Consider the following 23,941-nt stretch of genomic DNA (forward strand, 5'->3'; position numbering starts at 1 on the left):
GAGTACTTCATCCAACAACAAGGGAATACACATTCTTCTCAAGCCCACGTGAAACATTCACCAAGATAGACCACACTCTGGGCCATAAAGTATACTTCAACAAATTAAAACAACTAGAAATAATACAAAATATGCTCTCAGAACACAGTGGAATTAGATTAGAGATCAATAACAGAAAGATAGCTGGAAAATCTCAAAATATTTGGAGATTAAATGACACATTTATAGTTAACACAAGGATCAAAGAAGCTCTCAAATTTTAAAATGAATATACAGTGTATCAACATTTGTGGGATGCAGCAAAAACAGTCCTTAGAGGGAAATGTATGGCATTAAATACATATATTAGAAAAGGAGAGGTGTTTTTGGGTTGGTGAACACATGGAGATTCAGGAAGAGTGGCAGGCTCAGAGAGCATAGAAGCTCTGCGCTCCTTCCCATATACACTGCCCTATGCATCTCTTCCATCTGGTTGTTCCTGAGTTATAAACTTTTATAATAAACTGGTAATCTACTAAGAAGCCAGTCACACACAAAAACCCATATTATGTGATTCAATTTTTTGAAATGTCCAAAACAGATGAATCTATAGAGACAGAAAGTAGACTAGCAGGTGCATAGGGCTGAGGGTGATGAAGGTATCCTGGTGATAGCTAAAGGGTACAGTGTTTCTTTTTGAGGTAATGAAAATGTTCTAAAATTAACTGTAGTGATGTCTATATGAACCATCAGTGGTTCATCAAATTCATTTTCATTGAATTTCGAGGAAGTAAAAATCATTGCATCGTACACTTTAAAATGGTGAATTCTTTCTTAAAAAAGAAAAAGAAAATGGCCATATTTTTTTAGAGAAGCAAACTTAAGTACGGCATGATGTTTGGAATATGCTTTAAAATATTTAGCAAAGGAATAAAGGAAAAGGGGGTGGGAAAAGATAAGCAAATGGCAAAATCTTGATCCTTTTTGAATCTAGGTAATGAATATATGGGGTTCACTATGCTATTCTCTACTTGAGCAAGTTTGAAAATTTCCTTCTAAAACAAAGGCAAGTAGTTTCAAAACAAAACACATAAAGTCTTCTCTAAAACATCATCTAATTAGTAGGTACCTGGATCTCTTGGCTCTGGTATCTTTTAAGCAGAATAAAATACATTGTACTCAGCAAACTGTCATTTTGCCTGCAATATAAATTTGCTTTAAGTTGGTGTTTACAAGAATAAAACCTCAAACTTTAGATTTAACAAGATTTTAAAATTACATGTATTTTACCCCCTACCCTTATTTTGGACCGATTTCTCCATTCTCCTATTTCACTAAGCACTAATGTAGGCATGTGTTTCTATAAAAATTAGAGTTAAGATCAACAGTCAAATGAATTACAGCAAAAACTTTCACCAAAAAGATACCTGCTGACACAGCACCGATAGTTGTCAAAATATATTCTTCCTCTCTCATAGGCTATAGGTGACTTGGAATGAGTTGTCCAAACATTCTTAAACTTAGTACTTTCCTGAAAGACACAAGGAATTTCGATTTAGCAAATAACTCCTAAGTTTCTACTGTGCACCAATTTTAAGTTGGATAGTTACATTTACAGTTTTCAAAGTAATTTCATGTACGTTCTTAAAAAAACATTATGTTCAATTCTTCCTCACTCTGCCTTCACGTTTTGGCTTAAGTGGGGTGACCAATTTTTAGAAAAAAAACTGTTTGCAATATGACATAAGAAAGTTAAAAGTAAAAGCATGTGCCGGTTCTATTAAAGGCTATTTACTAATCCTCCAGGTTCAAGGCCTGGATCACCCTGCCCATCAAGGGTGATCTTAAAACGGGGCTGTATTGCGTGAAAACTGCACCCCTGCCGGAAGCTTGACTCCCACCCCTAGCCCCACCCTCCGCCAATGGCCCCGCTGCTCTTGGTTCGGCTCCCGGCCGGCGGGCGGTCACCTGGCACACCAGCGCCCGCAGGATACCCAGGTTCGTCCTCTGCACCACGCCCGCGTCCCGAGAGAAGAAGCCCAGCGCCCGGCGACTCAGCCTGCGGCACACGTTGCGCTTCTGGCTTGGGCCCATGGAGGTGCGGGCCGGTGGCGGAGTTGGCAGGGCCCAAGAGGGGTGCGCCCCTCACTCCGACGCTGGGCAGGAGCCGCTACCTCCGAACCTCCAGGCCCCAGCTCCCCGAGGGGCCCAGGAAAAGCTGACACCCGGAGCCGGGCCGGGGGCGCACGGCAGTGACGCGAGGTTAGGCAGAGCCGGCGCCGCCCGAGACCGGGCAATTGGGAAGGAAAAGAAACTTCCTTCCTGGCTGGCCCCTCAAACGCTCTCCGGCTCCGGACCCGGCGGCCGGCACTGCGACGACCGTAACGCGCGGTCGGCCGGAGCCGTTCCCTCACTGGGAAATGTAGTTCCCAGTGCCCTCGGAGGCATCTTGACTTCTGTCCAGAACTACAACCCCCACAAGGCAGCGGGGAGCGAGCGCTTGCCCCGGCCCCTCCTCCAACCGGCCGCGGCCCCGCCCGGCCTCGCCTCCTCTGGCCCCGGCGGAGGCTGCGCCGTAGGGCTGGCGCGCCTTTCCGGCTCAGCACGCGGCGCCAAGGGAGAACCCTGGGGGCGCTGTGCTGCAGCCTCTTGGTCCCCGTTACCTGTTCAAGCCCTGCGTTCAGGGGTGCGTCCCTTGCCGCCCCGGTACCCTTACGTCTCTCAGCCCCCGACTTTTGCTCTGAGAGGCCCTGACCGGGCGCCGAGAGGGTGGCGGTGTCGTGTGCTACCGCCCCTCTCCCCCGAAGGCAGCGTCCAGTGCTAAAGAAAGGTACGCCCTCGGCTTTCCCTTCAGTCACGCGTTGGACGTTGTGGATGAGGTGTACGGTTAAACCTTTTGGGTCCATAAACACTATGCTTTTGTTATTATGAGTTAGTGGTGAAGGTGCTGGCATTCCCACCAAACTAGAGTTGAATTATTTTCCCGGAGGCCCGCCCTTTTGTGGTCCGCAGAGACGCAGGCTGGTTTTGCGATAATTGCTGCATTGTCCTTACTCGCCTTTTTTTCCCCTCCTTATCGGGAATGAAATATGAAATATTTACATTGTTATTGAACTGCCTAGGGTACTCCACGTTGATTCCTCTAAGTAAAAGATAACTTTGTGACTAGCCCTGCCTGTAGGGTCAAGGTTCCTGTCATATCCTCAAGGGCTGGGTCATTGAGGATATGACATTCCTACCACACTAAGGTTTCAGTAATCATGCACCAGACGAGGGCCCTTGCTTTGCTTTTAAGTGCCTTGAGGGTGGTGTCTTTGCATCTCCCACGTGGCCTCTTGTTCAGACGTGGGCTAGGGAGTGATTGCATTTGACTGACAGAGCAAAAAGTACAATACTGGGTGAGTGCATTGGTTTTAAGTGTTTAGGAAAAATTTGTCATATCTCTTTTTAACTCTGCTGAATTTCCTTTAGGGCCTGGGCTTTTGCTGATTTTTTTCATGACTTATTTACAGCATACTGTGGAGTGCTTTGTATATTTTTAGAGAGCGCTATAATAGTTAATTTGGTAATTCATGAATGCAGCTGTCACTGAGAAAACGAACCCAGAAAAGATAACTGGGTTTTCTTTGGCGAAAATGAAATTCAAATCATTGCTGAATTGAATTGATCACCTCTTTTTTTCTCCTTCCCCTTCACCCCAACTTGTTTGTCTCCCCGTGGTCTGTATCTCACCACCAAGTCACCCAAGGGACAGTCATCCTAGATGCCCTCTTTTCTGTCACCCTCAACCAAGTGCTTTTGATTCTGTTATCCATCTCCTCTTCATATCCCCCCCGGAGTAATTTAGGGCCTCACCATTTTATCACATTATTATGTTAAGTAGCCTCCTTTCTGCCTTACTTAAATACTTTCAATTCCAATCCTCCTCACTGCTGCCAGAGTGATTTTTCTAAAGCACAAATCTGTCATTTCCCTATTTAATCTTTCAGTGGCTCCCCGTCACCCAGAGCAGAATTTCTCAAACCTAAGTAGATACCTAGGATTCTCTATGGTGAGCTTAAAATATGTTCGGTATAAATGGTTGTGCATTAAATGAAGCAAAACTATAAAACAAATAAATTCTGATGAATGCTTATTTATTGTTAACAATGAGACTGTTTTTGCTGGACCTATCATGCTCTAAAAAGTAAACCTTCACTGTCCTCCAGGGCATAAATTCCTTACAGAAAGGCCTGTCCGCATTGTCCTTGTGTTGAGAGATTACTCAGTGACTTCACCTCTTTATTTAAACCAGTGTAAAAATCTTCCTTTGTTCATTGTGTCATGATTTCATTTGACCTTCACTTGACAAATATCATTTACGTAAAAGTCTCCATGTCTCTCATTAAACCTGTGCCAATGATAAACCACTTGTTTGCCAGTGCAGTCCTAAACACAAACATGTGAACTGAAATCTTGTGACAGTACTGTAATCAATTAAAAGGTAGTCATCCAGGTGATCCAGAGTATCCTTTTGTTCAAAAAATTTTTTTTATTTAGATTTTTAACAAATTAAAAATAAAACGTTTCTCTAGAGAAATCTCATAACCTCGAGGCTACATAATACGAATTTCTCGAGGTCAGTATAGGTGCCTTATAGGACAAAATCTGAATGCCTTAGTATAGTATACAGGGCACTTTACTATCTGCATCTTGCCCACATTTTCAGCTTCACCTTTGCCCGTCCTTCACATTTGCTGCTTTTTTTTTTTTTTAGAGTCTGTACTTCTTAAAAAAAAATTATTAACTTATTTATTATTTTTGGCTGCATTGGGTCTTCATTGCTGCCTGCGGGATTTCTCTAGTTGCGGTGAGCGGGGACTTCTCTTCGTTGTGGTGCGTGGACTTCTCATTGTGATGTCTTCTCTTGTTGTGGAGCACGGGCTCTAGGTGTGTGGGCTTCATTAGTTGCAGCATGCAGGCTCAGTAGTTGTAGCGCATGGGCTTATTGCTCTGTGGCATGTGGGATCTTCCCGGACCAGGGCTCCAACCCGTGTCCCCTGCAATGGCAGATGGATTCTTAACCACTGCGCCACCAGGGAAGCCCCACATTTGTTCATGTGCTTCTGACATGTTGCCTACTTGCTCAAGCCAGGGTGCCTTTACATTTAAAATTTTCTTTGTCTGGAGCACACTTCCTTTCCTCTTATCTGTTTATCTCAAGACTCATCCCAGGTATCACAGCTCCACTCACACACTTTTCCCGACTCCTCCATCTTCTAACATGTTAGAAGAGACAAGGCAAGTTATAGCCTTGCCTCTTCTAACACGTTACTCTGCATACACTGGTTGTGGCACTATATTAGAATTGTTGTTTGCCTGTCTTCCCAACGTTTGTGTTTAGAGAGGTCCATTCATTCATTCAACATACATATGCAGTAACCACATTTTAGGCAGTGTGCTAAGGATGCATATGTATGTTGAATGAATGGGCTATTCTAAAAACAATGTTGTACAGATTCTGTTGTCAGCAACTAAGTACTTTTAACATAGAATCAGATTTAGTCTTTATTCTTTAAATAAGTAGGAAACCACAATATTCATAAAAAGAAATAACTTTTTAAAAACTTTAATCCCTTGTTATAAAGCAGAAACTAACCATTGTAAAGCAATTATACTCCAATAAAGATGTTAAAAAATAAAATAAAAAATAAACCTATGGGAATCAATCAATCAATAAATAAAGATTCTTTTATTCACAAACAAACAACAAAAACTTTAATCCCTAACAGTTCTACCTATAAAGTAGATATTTTCTTGTTGAAGGTAAAATGTCATGAATTGATATCCCTAGGTTAAGATTTGGAAATGACTTCTCTTAATTTGGGGCATAAAACAAACATTAGTTCTTTTTTTTTTTTTTCATTCTGTGTCTGTGTGATGTTTAGAGAATACTTAACCATCCTTGCCATGATACTTTAAAGACAGAAAAGAGGACATGTGAGTTCAGAAGTTAATAAAATGCTTTTTGTTCACATACATCATTTAAAGAGGCATAACAGAATAAATGTATAAAACACTCTGGTTATTAAACCTGAACATTTGTTCAGAGACAAAGAAATTTGAACCAAGGCCACAAGAGGTCATTCATTCAACATGTAATTATTTTCATCTACAATGTGCCGGCAGCTATTTCGGCATAGGGTATAACAATGAACAGGGAACAAGGTCCTCACGTGTTGGGAGAGATAGACAATACATAGATTTTAAAAATAAGATTTTCAGGTAGTGATAAAGTGCTGGGAAGAAGAGAAAACAGAGTGATGTGCTCGACAGTGAGTGGTTGAGAGCCCTACTGTACCCAGATGGTCAGGAAAGGCCTCTCTGAAGAGTGGAGTTTGAACTGAGCCCTGAATGATGAGGATGAGCCAATCTGCATGAACTAAGATTAGAGTAGTCTAGGCAGAGGGATGCTCCAATTCAGGGTCCCTAAGGCAATCACAACGTTGGATTATTCTAAAATTATGAGAAGGCTAGTGTGATTCTTTAGTGTGCATGAGGGAAGTGAACTTGCCAAGGTAGGCTGGGACCAAGTCACATCGGGTATAAGGAATTTTGGATTTTATTCTGTTGTGATGGGAAGCCATAGGACACTTTGAAGAAGGAGTGTAATGTGATCTAATTTGTTATAATAAGGTCATTGTGGCTATAGTGTACTGCAGTGGCACAAGAATGGAAACAAGGAGATGGTGGCTGTTGCATTGGTCCAGATAAGAGATGATAGATGGGGGCTTCCCTAGTGACGCAGTGGTTGAGAGTCCGCCTGCCAATGCAGGGGACGCGGATTTGTGCCCCGGTCCGTTAGGATCCCACATGCCGCGGAGCGTCTGGGCCCGTGAGCCATGGCCGCTGAGCCTGCGCGTCTGGAGCCTGTGCTCCGCAACGGGAGACGCCACAACAGTAAGAGGCCCGCGTACCGCAAAAAAAAAAAAAAAAAAAAAAAGAGATGATAGATGGACTAGAGTGGTGGCAGGAGAGATGGAAAGAAGGGAACAGATTCAGGATATATTTATTTTGAAAGTAGAATTGACAGGACTTCTGATGTAGTAGATATTAAAGATGAAGGAAAGAGTCAAGTGAAATCATGATAAAGCAGAACCACAAATCAACATCCCCAAATTCCCCAGAACAAATGGAAAGCTGGGAAATACTCACGATGTGCTGTCAATGAAAGATGCCAAGATTTCATTAAATGTACACATTAGCATTATAGACATTAATGCTGGAGAATGTTAGGATTTGTTCTATGGCTGGGGCATGTGGGAAGAGAGGAATAAAATCAGGTCCCAGAAGTAGGCAGGGGTCAGAGCATGTGAGCCCATGGCAATGTGATGGGAAAAATCTCTGGAGTGATATTACATTCCTTTAAAGAGATAGTTAGGTACAGCATCAGGACAAGAGTGAAGTAGAGAGACCAGTTAGCAGGTAATTGTAGTAGTTCAGGTGAGAGTGAGTCACTTTTGGAAATTTATTTTGAAATTATTGAGGCTTTTAACCATAAATTTGGTTCTTTTATTTTTTCTCTGTATATTTTGATGATATATATCTGAACATGTAGTAGATTCATTCATATACAAAGTTCAGAAAGATTTAGGTTTAAAGGATTGATAGTAAAGTTTACAAACTATTCCTCTTATTTAAAAAAATATTTTAGGCGTGAACAGAGCCTGCAGGGCGTTGGTGCGCCACGGCTGGCCGGGAGAGAGTCCGGGGAGGGGTCTGGACCTGCCGAAGAGGCAAGAGACTTTTACGTCCCTCTTTGTTTCCTGGTGCACGAGGAGAGGGGATTAAGAACGCTGCTTGAGAGAGCTCCAGGGACGGGCGCGAGCCGCGGCTAAGAGTGCGGAGCCCAGAGACGGACATGGGACGCTAAGGCCGCTGCTGCCGCCGCCAGGAGGCCTGTGTGCGAACACAGGTCACTAGCCACACGCCCTTCTGGGGAGCCTGTGCAGCCCGCCACTGCCAGGGTCCCGGGATCCAGGGACGGCTCCGCGGGAGAGCGCACGGCGCGCCTCAGGCTGCAGCGTCACGCCGGCCTCTGCCGCTGCAGGCCCGCCCCGCACTCCGTGACCCTCCCTACCCCCGGCCTGGGTGAGCCAGAGCCTCCGAATCAGCGGCTCCTTTAACCTCGTCCTGTCTGAGCAAAGAACAGACGCCCTCCGGCGACCTACACGCACAGGCGGGGCCAAATCCAAAGCTGAGCCCCTGGGAACTGTCAGAACAAAGAAGAGAAAGGGAAATCTCTCCCAGCAGCCTCAGAAGCAGCGGATTAAAGCTCCACAATCAACTTGATATACCCTGCATCTGTGGAATACCTGAATAGACAACGAATCATCCCAAATTAAGGAGCCCTGTGGATGAAAGGCTCTTGGTGCTGCAGCCAGGACTCAGTGCTGTGCCTCTGAGGTGGGAGAGCCAACTTCAGGACACTGGTCCACAAGAGGCCTCCCAGCTGCACATAATATCAAACAGCAAAAATCTCCGAGAGATCTCCATCTCAACGCCAGCACCCAGCTTCACTCAACGACCAGCAAGCTACAGTGCTGGACATCCTATGCCAAACAACTAGCAAGACAGGAACACAACCCCACCCATTAGCAGAGAAGCTGCCCAAAATCATAGTAAGTCTACAGACACCCCAAAACACACCACCAGACGTGGACCTGCCCACCAGAAAGACAAGATCCAGCCTCATACACCAGAACACAGGCACTAGTACCCTCCACCAGGAAGCCTACACAACCCACTGAACCAACCTTAGCCACTGGGGACAGACCCAAAAAACAACAGGAACTACGAACCTTCAGCCTGCAAAAAAGGAGACCCCAAACACAGTAAGATAAGCAAAATGAAAAGACAGAAAAACACACAGCAGATGAAGGAGCAAGATAAAAACCCACCATACCTAACAAATGAAGAGGAAATAGGCAGTCTACCTGAAAAAGAATTCAGAATAATGATAGTAAGGTTGATCCGAAATCTTGGAGATAGAATGGACAATAGAATGGACAAATTGCAAGAATCAGTTAACAAGGACCTAGAAGAACTAAAGATGAAGCAAGCAACGATGAACAACACAATAAATGAAATTAAAAGTACTCTAGATGGGATCAATAGCAGAATAACTGAGGCAGAAGAACGGATAAGTGACCTGGAAGATAAAATAGTGGAAATAACTACTGCAGAGCAGAATAAAGAAAAAAGAATGAAAAGAACTGAGGACAGTCTCAGAGACCTCTGGGACAACATTAAACGCACCAACATTCGAATTATAGGGGTTCCAGAAGAAGAAGAGAAAAAGAAAGGGACTGAGAAAATATTTGAAGAGATTATAGTTGAAAACTTCCCTAATATGGGAAAAGAAATCATTAATCAAGTCCAGGAAGCACAGAGAGTCCCATACAGGATAAATCCAAGGAGAAATACGCCAAGACACACATTAATCAAATTGTCAAAAATTAAATACAAAGAAAACATATTAAAAGCAGCAAGGGAAAAACAACAAATAACACACAAGGGAATCCCCATAAGGTTAACAGCTGATCTTTCAGCAGAAACTCTGCAAGCCAGAAGGGAGTGGCAGGATATATTGAAAGTGTTGAAGGAGAAAAACCTGCAACCAAGATTACTCTACCCAGCAAGGATCTCATTCAGATTTGATGGAGAAATTAAAACCTTTACAGACAAGCAAAAGCTGAGAGAGTTCAGCACCACCAAACCAGCTCTACAACAACTGCTAAAGGAACTTCTCTAGGCAAGAAACACAAAAGAAGGAAAGGACCTATAATAACGAACCCAAAACAATTAAGAAAATGGGAATAGGAACACACATATCGATAATTACCTTAAATGTAAATGGACTAAATGCTCCCACCAAAAGACACAGATTGGCTGAATGGATACAAAAACAAGACCCATATATTTGCTGTCTACAAGAGACCCACTTCAGACCTAGAGACACATACAGACTGAAAGTAAGGGGATGGAAAAAGGTATTTCATGCAAATGGAAACCAAAAGAAAGCTGGAGTAGCAATTCTCATATCAGACAAAATAGACTTTAAAACAAAGACTATTAGAAGAGACAAAGAAGGACACTACATAATGATCAAGGGATCGATCCAAGAGGAAGATATAACAATTGTAAATATTTATGCACCCAACATAGGTGCACCTCAATACATAAGGCAAATACTGACAACCATAAAAGGGGAAATCGACAGTAACACATTCATAGTAGGGGACTTTAACACCCCACTTTCACCAATGGACAGATCATCCAAAATGAAAATAAATAAGGAAACACAAGCTTTAAATGATACATTAAACGAGATGGAGTTAATTGATATTTATAGGACATTCCATCCAAAAACAACAGAATACACATTTTTCTCAAGTGCTCATGGGACATTCTCCAGGATAGATCATATCTTGGGTCACAAATCAAGCCTTGGTAAATTTAAGAAAATTGAAATTGTATCAAGTATCTTTTCTGACCACAACGCCATGAGACTAGATATCAATTACAGGAAAAGATCTGTAAAAAATACAAACACATGGAGGCTAAACAATACACTACTTAATAATGAAGTGATCACTGAAGAAATCAAAGAGGAAATCAAAAAATACCTAGAAACAAATGACAATGGAGACACAACGACCCAAAACCTGTGGGATGCAGCAAAAGCAGTTCTAAGGGGGAAGTTTATAGCAATACAAGCCCACCTTAAGAAGCAGGAAACATCTCGAATAAACAACCTAACCTTGCACCTCAAGCAATTAGAGAAAGAAGAACAAAAAAACCCCAAAGCTAGCAGAAGGAAAGAAATCATAAAAATCAGATCAGAAATAAATGAAAAAGAAATGAAGGAAACAATAGCAAAGATCAATAAAACTAAAAGCTGGTTCTTTGAGAAGATAAACAAAATAGATAAACCACTAGCCAGACTCATCAAGAAAAAAAAGGAGAAGACTCAAATCAATAGAATTAGAAATGAAAAAGGAGAGGTAACAACTGACACTGCAGAAATAAAAGAGATCATGAGAGATTACTACAAGCAACTCTATGCCAATAAAATGGACAATCTGGAAGAAATGGACAAATTCTTAGAAATGCACAACCTGCCAAGACTGAATCAGGAAGAAATAGAAAATATGAACAGACCAATCACAAGCACTGAAATTGAGACTGCTATTAAAAATCTTCCAACAAAGAAAAGCCCAGGACCAGATGGCTTCACAGGCGAATTCTATCAAACATTTAGAGAAGAGCTAACACCTATCCTTCTGAAACTCTTCCAGAATATAGCAGAGGGAGGAACACTCCCAAACTCCTTCTACGAGGCCACCATCACCTTGATACCAAAACCAGACAAGGATGTCACAAAGAAAGAAAACTACAGGCCAATATCACTGATGAACATAGATGCAAAAATCCTCAACAAAATACTAGCAAATAGAATCCAACAGCACATTAAAAAGATCATACACCATGATCAAGTGGGGTTTATTCCAGGAATGCAAGGATTCTTCAATATACGCAAATCTATCAATGTGATAAACCATATTAACAAACTGAAGGAGAAAAACCATATGATCATCTCAATAGATGCAGAGAAAGCTTTTGACAAAATTCAACACCCATTTATGATAAAAGCCCTGCAGAAAGTAGGCATAGAGGGAACTTTCCTCAACATAATAAAGGCCATATATGACAAGCCCACAGCAAACATCATCCTCAATGGCGAAAAACTGAAAGCATTTCCACTAAGATCAGGAACAAGACAAGGTTGCCCACTCTCACCACTCTTATTCAACATAGTTTTGGAAGTTTTAGCCACAGCAATCAGAGAAGAAAAGGAAATAAAAGGAATCCAAATCGGAAAAGAAGAAGTAAAGCTGTCACTGTTTGCAGATGACATGATCCTATACATAGAGAACCCTAAAGATGCTACCAGAAAACTACTAGAGCTAATCAATGAATTTGGTAAAGTGGCAGGATACAAAATTAATGCACAGAAATCTCTGGCATTCCTATATACTAATGATGAAAAATCTGAAAGTGAAATCAAGAAAACACTCCCATTTACCATTGCAACAAAAAGAATAAAATATCTAGGAATAAACCTACCTAAGGAGACAAAAGATCTGTATGCAGAAAATTATAAGACACTGATGAAAGAAATTAAAGATGATACAAATAGATGGAGAGATATACCATGTTCTTGGATTGGAAGAATCAACATTGTGAAAATGACTCTACTACCGAAAGCAATCTATAGATTCAATGCAATCCCTATCAAACTACCACTGGCATTTTTCACAGAACTAGAACAAAAAATTTTGCAATTTGTATGGAAACACAAAAGACCCCGAATAGCCAAAGCAATCTTGAGAACGAAAGAAGGAACTGGAGGAATCAGGCTCCCAGACTTCAGACTATACTACAAAGCTACAGTTATCAAAACGGTATGGTACTGGCACAAAAACAGAAAGATAGATCAATGGAACAGGATAGAAAGCCCAGAGATAAACCCACGCACATATGGTCACCTTATCTTTGACAAAGGAGGCAGAAATGTACCGTGGAGAAAGGACAGCCTATTCAATAAGTGGTGCTGGGAAAACTGGACAGCTACATGTAAAAGTATGAAGTTAGATCACTCCCTAACACCATACACAAAAATAAGCTCAAAATGGATTAAAGACCTAAATGTAAGGCCAGAAACTATCAAACTCTTAGAGGAAAACATAGGCAGAACACTCTATGACATAAATCACAGCAAGATTCTTTCTGACCCACCTCCTAGAGTAATGGAAATAAAAACAAGAGTAAACAAATGGGACCTAATGAAACTTAAAAGCTTTTGCACAGCAAAGGAAACCATAAAGAAGACCAAAAGACAACCCTCAGAATGGGAGAAAATATTTGCAAATGAAGCAACTGACAAAGGATTGATCTCCAAAATTTATAAGCAGCTCATGCAGCTTAATAACAAAAAAACAAACAACCCAATCCAAAAATGGGCAGAAGACCTAAATAGACATTTCTCCAAAGAAGATATACAGAGTGCCAACAAACACATGAGAGAATGCTCAACATCACTAATCATGAGAGAAATGCAAATCAAAACTACAATGAGATATCATCTCACACCAGTCAGAATGGCTATCATCAAAAAATCTAGAAACAATAAATGCTGGAGAGGGTGTGGAGAAAAGGGAACCCTCTTACACTGTTGGTGGGAATGTAAATTGATACAGCCACTGTGGAGAACAGTATGGAGGTTCCTTAAAAAGCTACAAATAGAACTACCATATGACCCAGCAATCCCACTACTGGGCATATACCCTGAGAAAACCATAATTCAAAAAGAGTCATGTACCAATTGTTCATTGCAGCTCTATTTACAATAGCCCAGAGATGGAAACAACCTAAGTGTCCATCATCGGATGAATGGATAAAGAAGATGTGGCACATATATACAATGGAATATTACTCAGCCATAAAAAGAGACGAAATTGAGCTATTTGTAATGAGGTGGGTAGACCTAGAGTCTGTCATACAGAGTGAAGTAAGTCAGAAAGAGAGAGACAAATACCGTATGCTAACACATATATATGGAATTTAAAAAAAAAAATGTCATGAAAAACCTAGGGGTGAAACAGGAATAAAGACACAGACTTACTAGAGAATGGACTTGAGGCTATGGGGAGGGGGAAGTGTAAACGGTGACAAAGCGATAAAGAGGCATGGACATATATACACTACCAAACGTAAGGTAGATAGCTAGTGGGAAGCAGCCGCATAGCACAGGGAGATCAGCTCGGTGCTTTGTGACCGCCTGGAGGGGTGGGATAGGGAGGGTGGGAGGGAGGGAGACGCAAGCGGGAAGAGATATGGGAATATATCTATATATATAACTGATTCATTTTGTTGTGAAGCTGAAACTAACATACATTGTAAAGCAATTATACTCCAATAAAGATGTTAAAAAAAATATTTTATTTATTCAAAAGAATATGTATAGGTAACATAGCATAATATGTAAATAATAATTATAAAATGAATACCCAGATAGCTATCATCAACTTTAAAAAAACAGAACATTACCTAAAACTTTGACATCTCCTATGTGTCCATCGTTGTTCCTGGATCCCTCTTTCTTCTTTATATAAATAAAACATTAAGTTTTGAATGTTTTTGAACATCATATAAATTGAATCATACTGCATATATGTACTCGTCTACAAGTTGTCTATTTTTGCTTCAGCATTACACTTGACAGAGTACCTATAGTTCATTTCATTTATTTTTACCAATATATAGTATTTCATTGTGTGAATTTACTACAATTTATTTATCCATTTTCTACTGGCTGGGCTTTTGTTTCTTTTGGGCTTTTTATTCCTAGAAAAGTGCTTCTATAGACCTTAAACCTGTGTTTTGGTACACACATTAAAAAAGGTGTTCTTTTTCTATTGCTGTGTAACAAATTACCCCAAACTAAGCACCTTAAACTAACACCCATTTATTGTCTCTCTTTTTTTTGTACACCGATGACTACTTGTCCCAGAGCCATTTATTGGAGGGGCCCTCATTTCTCCACAGATCTGTAGTGCTAACTCTGTTATATATCGAGTTTACATTCATAGTGTATTTCTAGGCTCTGTTTTCTGGTCTATTCTATTTTTCTCTCCCTGGGTTAATGAATACCTGACCACTTTTATAATAAGCCTTTCCAGCTGGTACAGCAAGTCCTCTACCTTATTCCTTTTCTTCAGGAGGATCTTATTTCTTTTTTGCAATTGCACTTTCATATACATTTTTAAATCTGCTTAAGTTCTACAAAAACCTTACTGGAATTTTGATTGGGATGACATTAAATCTACCTATCAATTTGAAGAGAACTGACATCTTTACCATATCAAATTATCCTATCTCTGAAGACAGTATGTCTCTCCATTTATTTAGATCTTTTTAGTGTCTTTTAATGAAATTTTATAATCTTTTTATTAATGGATTGCATATTTTGCAACTTTCTAAGTACATTATATTTTTGGTCAGTGTTGTACATGGTATATGTATTTTTTTAATTAATTTTTTTGTGGGGGCTGCATTGGGTCTTCGTTGTGTGAATGGTATATTTTCAAATTAGGTCTTCTCACTATATTTTTGCTAGTATGCAAACATGCAGTTGTCTTTTTGTATATTGATCTTATGTTTAGCAACATTGTTTTTGTATATTGATCTTTTGTTTGCCAACATTTATCTTTAATAGCAATAATTGTCATTTGTAAGGTTTGGGGGATTTTTCTACATGGATAATCATGTCCTCTGGAAACTGTGACAGTTTTGTTACTTCCCTCTCAATTCTTTTACTTTTTTTCCTCTTTCTTTTCTTACTATGTTGGCCAGGATCAGTGCAGTGTTGAATAGAACCAGTGATAATGGACATCCTTGTCTTATTCATGTTTATAAATGGAATACTTCTAATATTTCACCATTAAGGATGACATTGTAGGTTTTTGGTAGCTACCTTTTATCAGGTTAATGAACTTCTCATCCATTCCATATTTGCTAAAAGTCTTGTTCATTTTATTTTTAGTCATGAATGGGTGTTGAATTTTATCAAAGACTTTGTCTGTAACTGCTGAGGTGATAATATAATTTTTTTCCTGTAATCTGATAATGTGGTAATTACATAAATATATTTTCTAATGTTAAACCAAACTTGAGTTTAGATAAGTTTTGGTGATGTGTTTTGTTTTTTAAACACTGTGGAATTTGGGCAACTGCTGGCTTCATTGCTCTCTCAGCTCTTTGGATCTTTGCTAGCTTTTGGTCTCTGAGGGTTTCTCTTTCTTTCTTGCTGGCTCACTGATGTATCGATATTTAACAAGATATATTTTTTAATGTATTTGTCCAGGCTTTTGGGAATATTTTATAGCAGAAAGGTTTTGGGGGTATCAGGCTCACCAAATTACCAGAACAAGAATTCTACTTTCTCATATTTTTAGTGTAAAAGCTTCCATTAATGTAAGATACGATCACTTAGCACCATTTCTGTCTTCTCTTCTTCTTGTCTGTGTGCACAACCATGCCTCTCCCTGCTGAAATCAAGGAAGTGGAGTTGTATGGTAGAAAGAGCATCACATCAGGAGTCACAAGGCATAAGTTGTAGCAGCATCACATAGTGAAATTTTGACTAAGCCATTTACTCTGTTTCCTTCAATCATCTGCTAAGTGGAAACGGGATTGAAGTGAATCACATGAATTTATAAACATGAACACACTGTTGTAGAGAGTTTGGGGAAGAGAGAAGGTTGATTAAGTAGCACAGAGCATTGTTCTTTTTTTAGGGTAGAGAAATTTTGTATTATACTGTAATGGATACATAACACTGTGCATTTCTTTTTTTTTTTTTTTTTCTTTTCCTGTAGTGCCATGCACGGCATGCAGGATCTTAGATCCCCAACCAGGGATCAAACCCATGCCCCCTGCATTGGAAGCGTGGAGTCTTAATCATTGGAGTGCCAGGAAAGTCCCAGACTATGCATTTATTAAAACCCATATAGCTTTACAGCACAAAGAGTAAAACTTAATGTATGCAAAATTTAAAAAAGAAGGGGAAGGGGGGTTCCAGGATATAATGCAGACGGTGACAAAAGAATCTAACTGTATTACAAATGTATGCGGTGATCTCACTGAAAGTGGCAAGAGAAAAGGTGCTGACCTAAGTAACTTTGAAAATGAGACTGTAAGACTAAAAGCAGTAGGAACTATACATAAGCGCTGTCCTCTAGTTGATAAAAGTTTCCCACAGAGGTATGGGTTAATAATTCTGAAACTACTACACATGAGTACTGGAATTAAACAATTAATAGCTGCATGGTGGATGATGGCAACCAGATTTCTTACTGTTGGAGTGGGAGGTTATAGACAACCAAGTGGGGAAGGCTAGAATGATCCATGTGGTAATGGATTAGAGTTGGAGACATTAGTATAAACTCTAGTTAGCGTACTATAGATACAGATGGATACATATGAAACATTTATAGATAAAGATATGTGTATATACATGGTTTAGTATACACACATATGTTTCCTTGCTTTGTCAGTTGAGAGGGCCTAGAAGCAAGGACAGCGTAGTAGCAAAGAGCACACCCAGCACCCAGACCATTCTCCAATAAAAGGAACAAACACTCTATTTATTTAATAAATTATTTTATTTTATTTATTTTTGGCTGTGTTGGGTCTTCATTGCTGCACACGGGCTTTCTCTAGTTGCGGTGAGCGGGGGCTACTCTTCGTTGTGGTGCACGGCCTTCTCATTGCGGTGGCTTCTCTTTGTTGCAGAGCATGGGCTCTAGGTGTGCAGGCTTCCATAGTTGTAGCACGCAGGCTCAGTGGTTGTGGCTCGCGGGCTCTAGAGTGCAGGCTCAGTAGTTGTGGCGCACAGGTTTAGTTGCCCCGCGGCATGTGGGATCTTCCCAGACCAGGCATTGAACCCATGTCCACTGCATTGGCAGGCAGATTCTTAACCACTGCGCCACCAGGGAAGTCCCAACACTCTTTAGAGGAAATGGCTGATTCTAGGACTGGGTCAAGGAATATACAAGAGTCTGCAACATCTTGTAGTGCCAGGAAGTAAAGAAGTGCTCAAAAATACAATGATGGGAATGTGTCAAAAGGATATAGGAAACAATGGAAAGAGCTCTTTTTTTTTGCGGTACGCGGGCCTCTCACTGCTGTGGCCTCTCCCGTTGCGGAGCGCAGGCTCTGGACGCGCAGGCCCAGTGGCCATGGCTCACGGGCCCAGCCGCTCTGCGGCATGTGGGATCTTCCCAAACCGGGGCACGAACCCGTGTCCCCTGCATCGGCAGGCGGACTCTCAACCACTGCGCCACCAGGGAAGCCCCAGAAAGAGCTCTTAATTGGCAAAGCAGGAATAGTTTGAACAACAAAATAAAGTAGTATTGGGTTATAACCCAAAGTTTAAAATAAATATCTATGAGACTGTACTGATATAAACAAGTGATTGAACAAATAAATGGGGGAGAAGAAACAAATCTCCCTTGCAAAAACATTCCAAATAATTTATGTAGACACTTCACCCTTAAAAAGGTGGAGCATAACTCCCCTCTCCTTAAGTGTTGGCTGTGCATAGTGACTTCCTGCCAAAGCATATGGTATGGAAAAGAGGGGGGTTGGTAACTTTACAGTAGAAACCTGTCAGTCACTACCTCAGCCAATTTATCAAGGTTAACATCAACAGTGGTGAGTCATGTTCATACCACATACCCTTGATATGATGTGATAAGAATGGCACTTTACCTCTGTGGTTTTCCTCCCTAAAGCCCATAACCCCAGTCTAATCATGAGAAAAACATCTGATGAATATTTACTGAGAGGTATTCTAAAGATAACTGATCAGTACTCCTCAAAACTGTCAAGGTCTTCAAAAACAAAGAAAGTTTGAGAAACTGTTAGAGCCAAAGAGGAGCCTAGGGAGACTTGATGGCGAAATGTAATGTGGTGTCCTGGAAGGAAGATGAGCTCAGGTACCAGCCTGCCTGGGTTCAAATCTCAGCCTCACTACTTATTAGTGTGTGAACCTGGTTACCCTAACTAGAATTACTTAACCTCTATGTGCCTCAATTTACTTACCTGTTAAATGGGTTCTTGGGGGGACTAAATGACTTAATATGTGTAAAGCACTTAGAGTAATGCCTGGCACATAGCCAGCACTATATAATTGTTTTGTTTTTTTTTTTAAACATCTTTATTGGAGTATAATTGCTTTACAATGGTATGTTACTTTCAGCTTCACAACAAATAATTGTTTGAGTCTATTATTTTTGCTTTGCTCTTTAGCTTTGGGGATCTCTGTGATTATAGCTGAATTTCAATGACTCTCCTTCAGCATACTGAGTTTTAGCTTGGCACTCTGACAAAACAGTATTCATAATGTTTTGCTTATAAGGGAAAAATTATCAAGATGGTAAACATTCAAGAGAAAGTAGGACCAGAACTTGAGGATTCCCAACCCCAGTTTCCTGCTACATATATATAGTATTGACTGAGTGAATGCAGAAGCCATGAAACCTGACAGGATACTTTTTATGGGCCTAGACATGCCAACATAGAGATTCTGAAGTTAACTTTGGTTTTCAGTAGATTCCTTATTAAAATATCCACTTCCCTTGTTAAACTGATGTTCTTTTAGGACAAAGCACTACCTGCAGTGCAAACCCCTCAGATTTAGGGTTCAGTACCTAAAATTTTGGTGATATTTGAAACAAAATGGAATGAATGTATTATAGAAACATATGTTTTAGGCCTTTTACTTCTCTGCGTAGAATACATACCAACTCTACAGAAAACCCCTTACAGATCAGCAGCTCAGGTAGAATAGAGCTCTGAGAAGAACGTAGAATTTGGAGTCAGGAGACCTGCTTGGAGTGTGGGTTCTTGTAGCTGTGCGATCAAGGCCACTCATTAACCCCTTTGAGCCTCAGCTCCCATCTGTAAAATGGTGATAACAGAAATGCTTGCCCTGCCTTCCTCCCTTGCTTATAGAGTTGTTGTAAGGATTAGGTGTGAAAATGAATGTGAGAGCTCTTTGTAAGTTGTAAAACCTGTACAAGTATTATTTGTTATGATAATCTCAGGTTTTCAACCAGAGTAAAATTCTCATGGAGCTTTATAGTCATATTAAGTGTTGCAGTCATCTGCACACCTTTACTTACTTATTATGTAATAAAATGAAGTCATTCGAATTTAAGATGCTTTAGATGGTATATTTTCTCATAGGACTTTAGTTGTTACGATGTTTTTCTTTGGTGTAACAAAGGAAGGCATTGTTTTAATCTGGAATTGTCTCTTTGAGGCGGCAGTTTCAGGAAATGTTTTCCAAACTCTTCACTGAAATTGGCTGTATAGAGAACACAAAAGTGTATTCCTGTCATTTAGAAGTTGTCTCCTACAGACACAGACCCTCTTGTCCTGGTGTGGAGCTGACCAGCAGAGGGTGCACAAGCTTTCCCAGCAGCTAGGCTGGGCAGACCTGACTGGTGCCATCTGTGTGTGCTGCCTGATGATTAACAAGTACTATAAATGAAAAGGTTCTAGCACATCGGAAACACAGTTACCAAATGGAAAGAGACAGCAGCCATAATGTCACACAGCAGTGTAGGAAGCACCTCCCTAGTTGGTGAATAGGAAGCTTCTGGATAACTGGAATTTGATATTCTAATGTGGTTTTATTTGTCTGTTTTACACCTTCTCCTGCTACTCTTCGCTTTTTCTAATTTCTTTCTCTTTCCAGCTTTTTTACCCCACCTTCTCAGCATCTGCAATTGTCTGCCTCACCTGGTCTAACAAATTGGGGTCTTTTAAAAGTAGCCTTTCTTTGGACTTCTTTGACCCTAAGGTATTTGGGTCCTGAATCCAGCCAACTACAGCATTCTGTCTGGGTCCCACTAACCAAACTCTTACAAACTCCATGGCATCTTTTCCTCCATGGAAATGGGTGACCATCAGAAAATTTTGTAACCTTTTAGTGTTACTGTCACTACTGCCCGTATCTTCTTTTTTTCCCCCTTCCTTCCCAAGCGTGGACAGTATATAGAATGTATATAGTTACTGGTTTTTAAAATATTTTTATATTTTCTGATTATAAAAGTAATTTGAGTTTTCTCGAAAAGAACATTTTGAGACACATTAAGAAGAAAATATAAGGATCTCCTTGAGCCTTTCAGTCAAAGGGAACTACCATAAACTCTTCCAGACTTTCTCTATGCATACACATAGGTGTTGGTATGTGTATTAATTTTTTAAAATGAGATCATACCATAGGTACTCTTTTGTACCTTTTTTACTGTACCTAATAAATCATGGACTTCTTTCCATATCAACAACTTTAGGTTTTTAGCAACATTCTAAGTAACTACATAATTTTCCTTTATATAGGTGTACAATAATTTAGTCCTCTAAAGATGAATATTTGGATTGTTTGCAGTTTTTCAGTATAATGCTGTGACAAATCCTTAACATATTCTTCTGATTATATTCTTAGGATATATTTCTAGAAATGGAAATTTCCATCAGATTTCTTCTTTAAAAATGTTCATGTGTATTGCCAAAGTTCCCTCAGGAAAGGTCTCTTGGTACAATCTCCCTGGCAATGCCTGAGGATGCTTGTTCTTGCACACCACTGATCACAACATTTCACCTTTGCCAAAATGATGGTCAGTAACCCATTGCACCAATTTTTTTTTTTAATTGGTGGACTCTCTGCTCTCCATGTCACCCCAGAAAATTAATCTATGGCAGCAGTTCTCAAGTTTTTTGGTCTCAGGACCACTTGACACTCTGAAAAATTATAGAGGCCCCCCCAAGAGCTTTTGTTTATATGGATCATAGTTATCATTATTTGCTGTATTAGAAATTAAACCTAAGAAAAAATTTAAATATTTATTTAAGTCCTTTTAAAACAATAATAAACCTATTGCATATTAGTATGAATACCCTTTTTATTAAAAGTATTTTCCAAAAGAAAAAAATTAGAAGAGTAGGATGGTTTTACATTTTTGCACATCTCCTTAATGTATGGCCTAAAAGAAGATGGCTAGATTCTTATATTTGCTTTTGCACTGTCTATTATGATATGTTGTTCCAGTTGATATATATGAAGAAAATCTGATCTCACACAGATATATAAGTAGTTAGAAAGGGGCGGAGTACTTTAAAAGTCTATTCAGATGAGTGTGAAGAATCTCCTTTAATACTACACTAAATCCCAGTAAGTGGTAGCTTCTTTTTTTAATTAATTAATTAATTTATTTATTTATTTATTTTTGGTTGCGTCGGGTCTTCGTTGCTGCGCGCGAGCTTCCTCTAGTTGCAGCGAGCTGGGGCTTCTCATTGTGGTGGCTTCTCCTGTCGTGGCTCGCGGGCTCCAGGCTCACGGGCTTCAGTAGTTGTGGCACACAGGCTTAGTTGCTCCGCAGCACGTGGGATCTTCCTGGACCAGGGCTCGAACCTGTGTCCGCCTGCATGGGCAGGCGGATTCTTAACCACTGCACCACCAGGGAAGTCCATGTGTTAGTTTCTTAAAGGTTAATGCAATATAATATTTGAAATCAAACCTGTGAACTTTTTCTACTCTGTTACATTAAAATCCATTGGTCTGTCTTGCACTTTGAGTGGATCTTTTACCCATGCATGATTTTGTGATATCATATGTTGGCCATCTGGAAAATATTGGTTCACTGAGTTGTGCACGTCTTCCAAATGTTGACACATTTCATTATACAATATCAAAAATACTTTATTCTCATCAGAACAGTGTTTAAGTGTCAGCAAGCTGTTAAGCTCACAGTGGTGGACACAGGGTTTCCAAAATTCTAATTTTTGCTTGAAAGCTTGAATTTTATCAATGGCAACAAATGCTGTCAGTTGTTTTCTTGACAGGCTTACTTTGTTTTTGAGAAAATGCCAAAGTAAAAATGGGGTTCCATGAAAACGGTCTTCATTGCTTCATCAAGGATATGCTTAAGTGAAACTGGTTTTTTCTTTTTTTTCTTCAAATGCATGGTTGGTAAAGAAGGCATGACCTCTAGTATAGTTTGGTGCCACTGCCTTGATTGAGACCAAGATCCCAGCAATTTTATCCACCATTGCCTGTACACCATCAGTGCAAATGTCACCACAGTAAAAAGGCAAATAACATGTTGATGGTATTGTGAAAATAATTCTGACCTTTTGCAGACCCACTTAAAGTGTCTTGGGGGCCCCTAGGGACCTGCAGACCACACTTTGAGAACCTCAAAAGGTCTAAGGTAATCATAGGAACTCATTCTCTTACCAGAGACTGGTTTAGGAATAGTTTGTGACCCAGTTCTGGCCAGTGAAATCTGAGAGCAAGTTTGTTGAAGAACTTGTGAAAAAGTTTCCTCATCACTAAAAAGAGGCATAAGAAAGAGATGATCCTTTTCCTGCTCTGGATATTGCCATGCCAGTGTGATGCCTGGAACTGCTGCAGCTGTTTTGTAATTAACAAAGCGAACCAGCCTTAGAATGAAGGTGATGCTATTTAGAGCAAGATGGAGAAATGGCATGAACCTGGGTCCTTGATGACGTTATAGAACTGAAACCATACCTGGAACTTGCCCAACCTCTGGACTTGGTTCTGAGAGATAACATGCTCTATTTGTTTGAGCCAGTTTGAATAGTGTCTTCTGTTACTTGCAGTCATAAGCATCCCCCAAAGTTATTTATTATTAGTGTGATGAACATTTTTAAGTGTTTAGTGGCCATTTGCATTTCTTTTGTGAATGCTTATTGATGTATTAGCACATTTTCTACTGAAGTCATTTCTAATTATTTTCTAAACATTCCTTATATATTAATCATATTAATACATTCTAATATTTTGCATTTATTTCCATGAGTGTCTTTTATAGTATATCATCCTGTACATTCCTATAGCAATCAGTCTTTTTCTTTTATATTTTATGGCTTTGGTATAATGTTTAAAAGAGTCTTTTCTACCCCACTTTTTAGTAAGTATTCACCTATATTTTTTCTAAGCCTATAAAAAGTATTTTTACATTAAAAACTTTAATTCATCTGGAATTTATTTGGTGTTAGATAGAATAGGGATATAACTTTATTTTTTCTGAATAGGTAGCCCCTTTTCTTAATACGCTTCTTTGAATAGGCCAGTCTTAACCTACTGATTTGAAATACTAGCTTTATTACAAATGGAATTCTTATATATAATTTGACTAGTTTCTGGACTTTTTATTCTGTTCTAGTGCTTTGACTGTATATCCTGGCACTATAGACATGGCCAAGATATATTTGCTTTCTAGAGTATTGTAATGTATGGAAGGGCAAGGACTACCCCAACCCTCCT

At 39.9% G+C, this 23,941-nt stretch overlaps 2 protein-coding genes across 4 annotated transcripts in view; one reads left to right on the forward strand and one right to left on the reverse strand.

Annotated features, from left to right (window-relative positions):
- DCAF17 (DDB1 and CUL4 associated factor 17) overlaps positions 1-2,355 on the reverse strand; it is a 35,847-nt gene extending 33,492 nt beyond the window's left edge. For 2 of the 3 annotated variants that reach the window (XM_027128406.1, XM_027128401.1), the window contains exons 1-2: positions 1,948-2,355; positions 1,407-1,510 (exon numbers count right to left, since the gene is read on the reverse strand). In XM_027128406.1, coding sequence (XP_026984207.1) covers positions 1,407-1,510; positions 1,948-2,073 — 230 coding nt within the window. In that variant the 5' untranslated portion in view covers positions 2,074-2,355. Of the gene's footprint in view, positions 1-1,108; positions 1,179-1,406; positions 1,511-1,947 lie in introns of those variants that run through there. The other variant, XM_027128414.1, reaches the window with a different exon arrangement.
- Positions 2,356-2,586: 231 nt separating this feature from the next.
- The window catches only part of METTL8 (methyltransferase 8, tRNA N3-cytidine), a 131,500-nt gene continuing 110,145 nt past the window's right edge, over positions 2,587-23,941 (forward strand). Inside the window, exon 1 of the mRNA XM_027128459.1 lies at positions 2,587-2,809. The gene's annotated coding sequence lies outside the window, so the exon portion shown is untranslated. The remainder of the gene's footprint in view (positions 2,810-23,941) is intronic.

This window comes from Aethalodelphis obliquidens, unplaced genomic scaffold (assembly GCF_003676395.1).
Source record: "Aethalodelphis obliquidens isolate GAN/ISIS:26980383/991018 unplaced genomic scaffold, ASM367639v1 scaffold2, whole genome shotgun sequence".
NCBI lineage: Eukaryota > Metazoa > Chordata > Mammalia > Artiodactyla > Delphinidae > Aethalodelphis > Aethalodelphis obliquidens.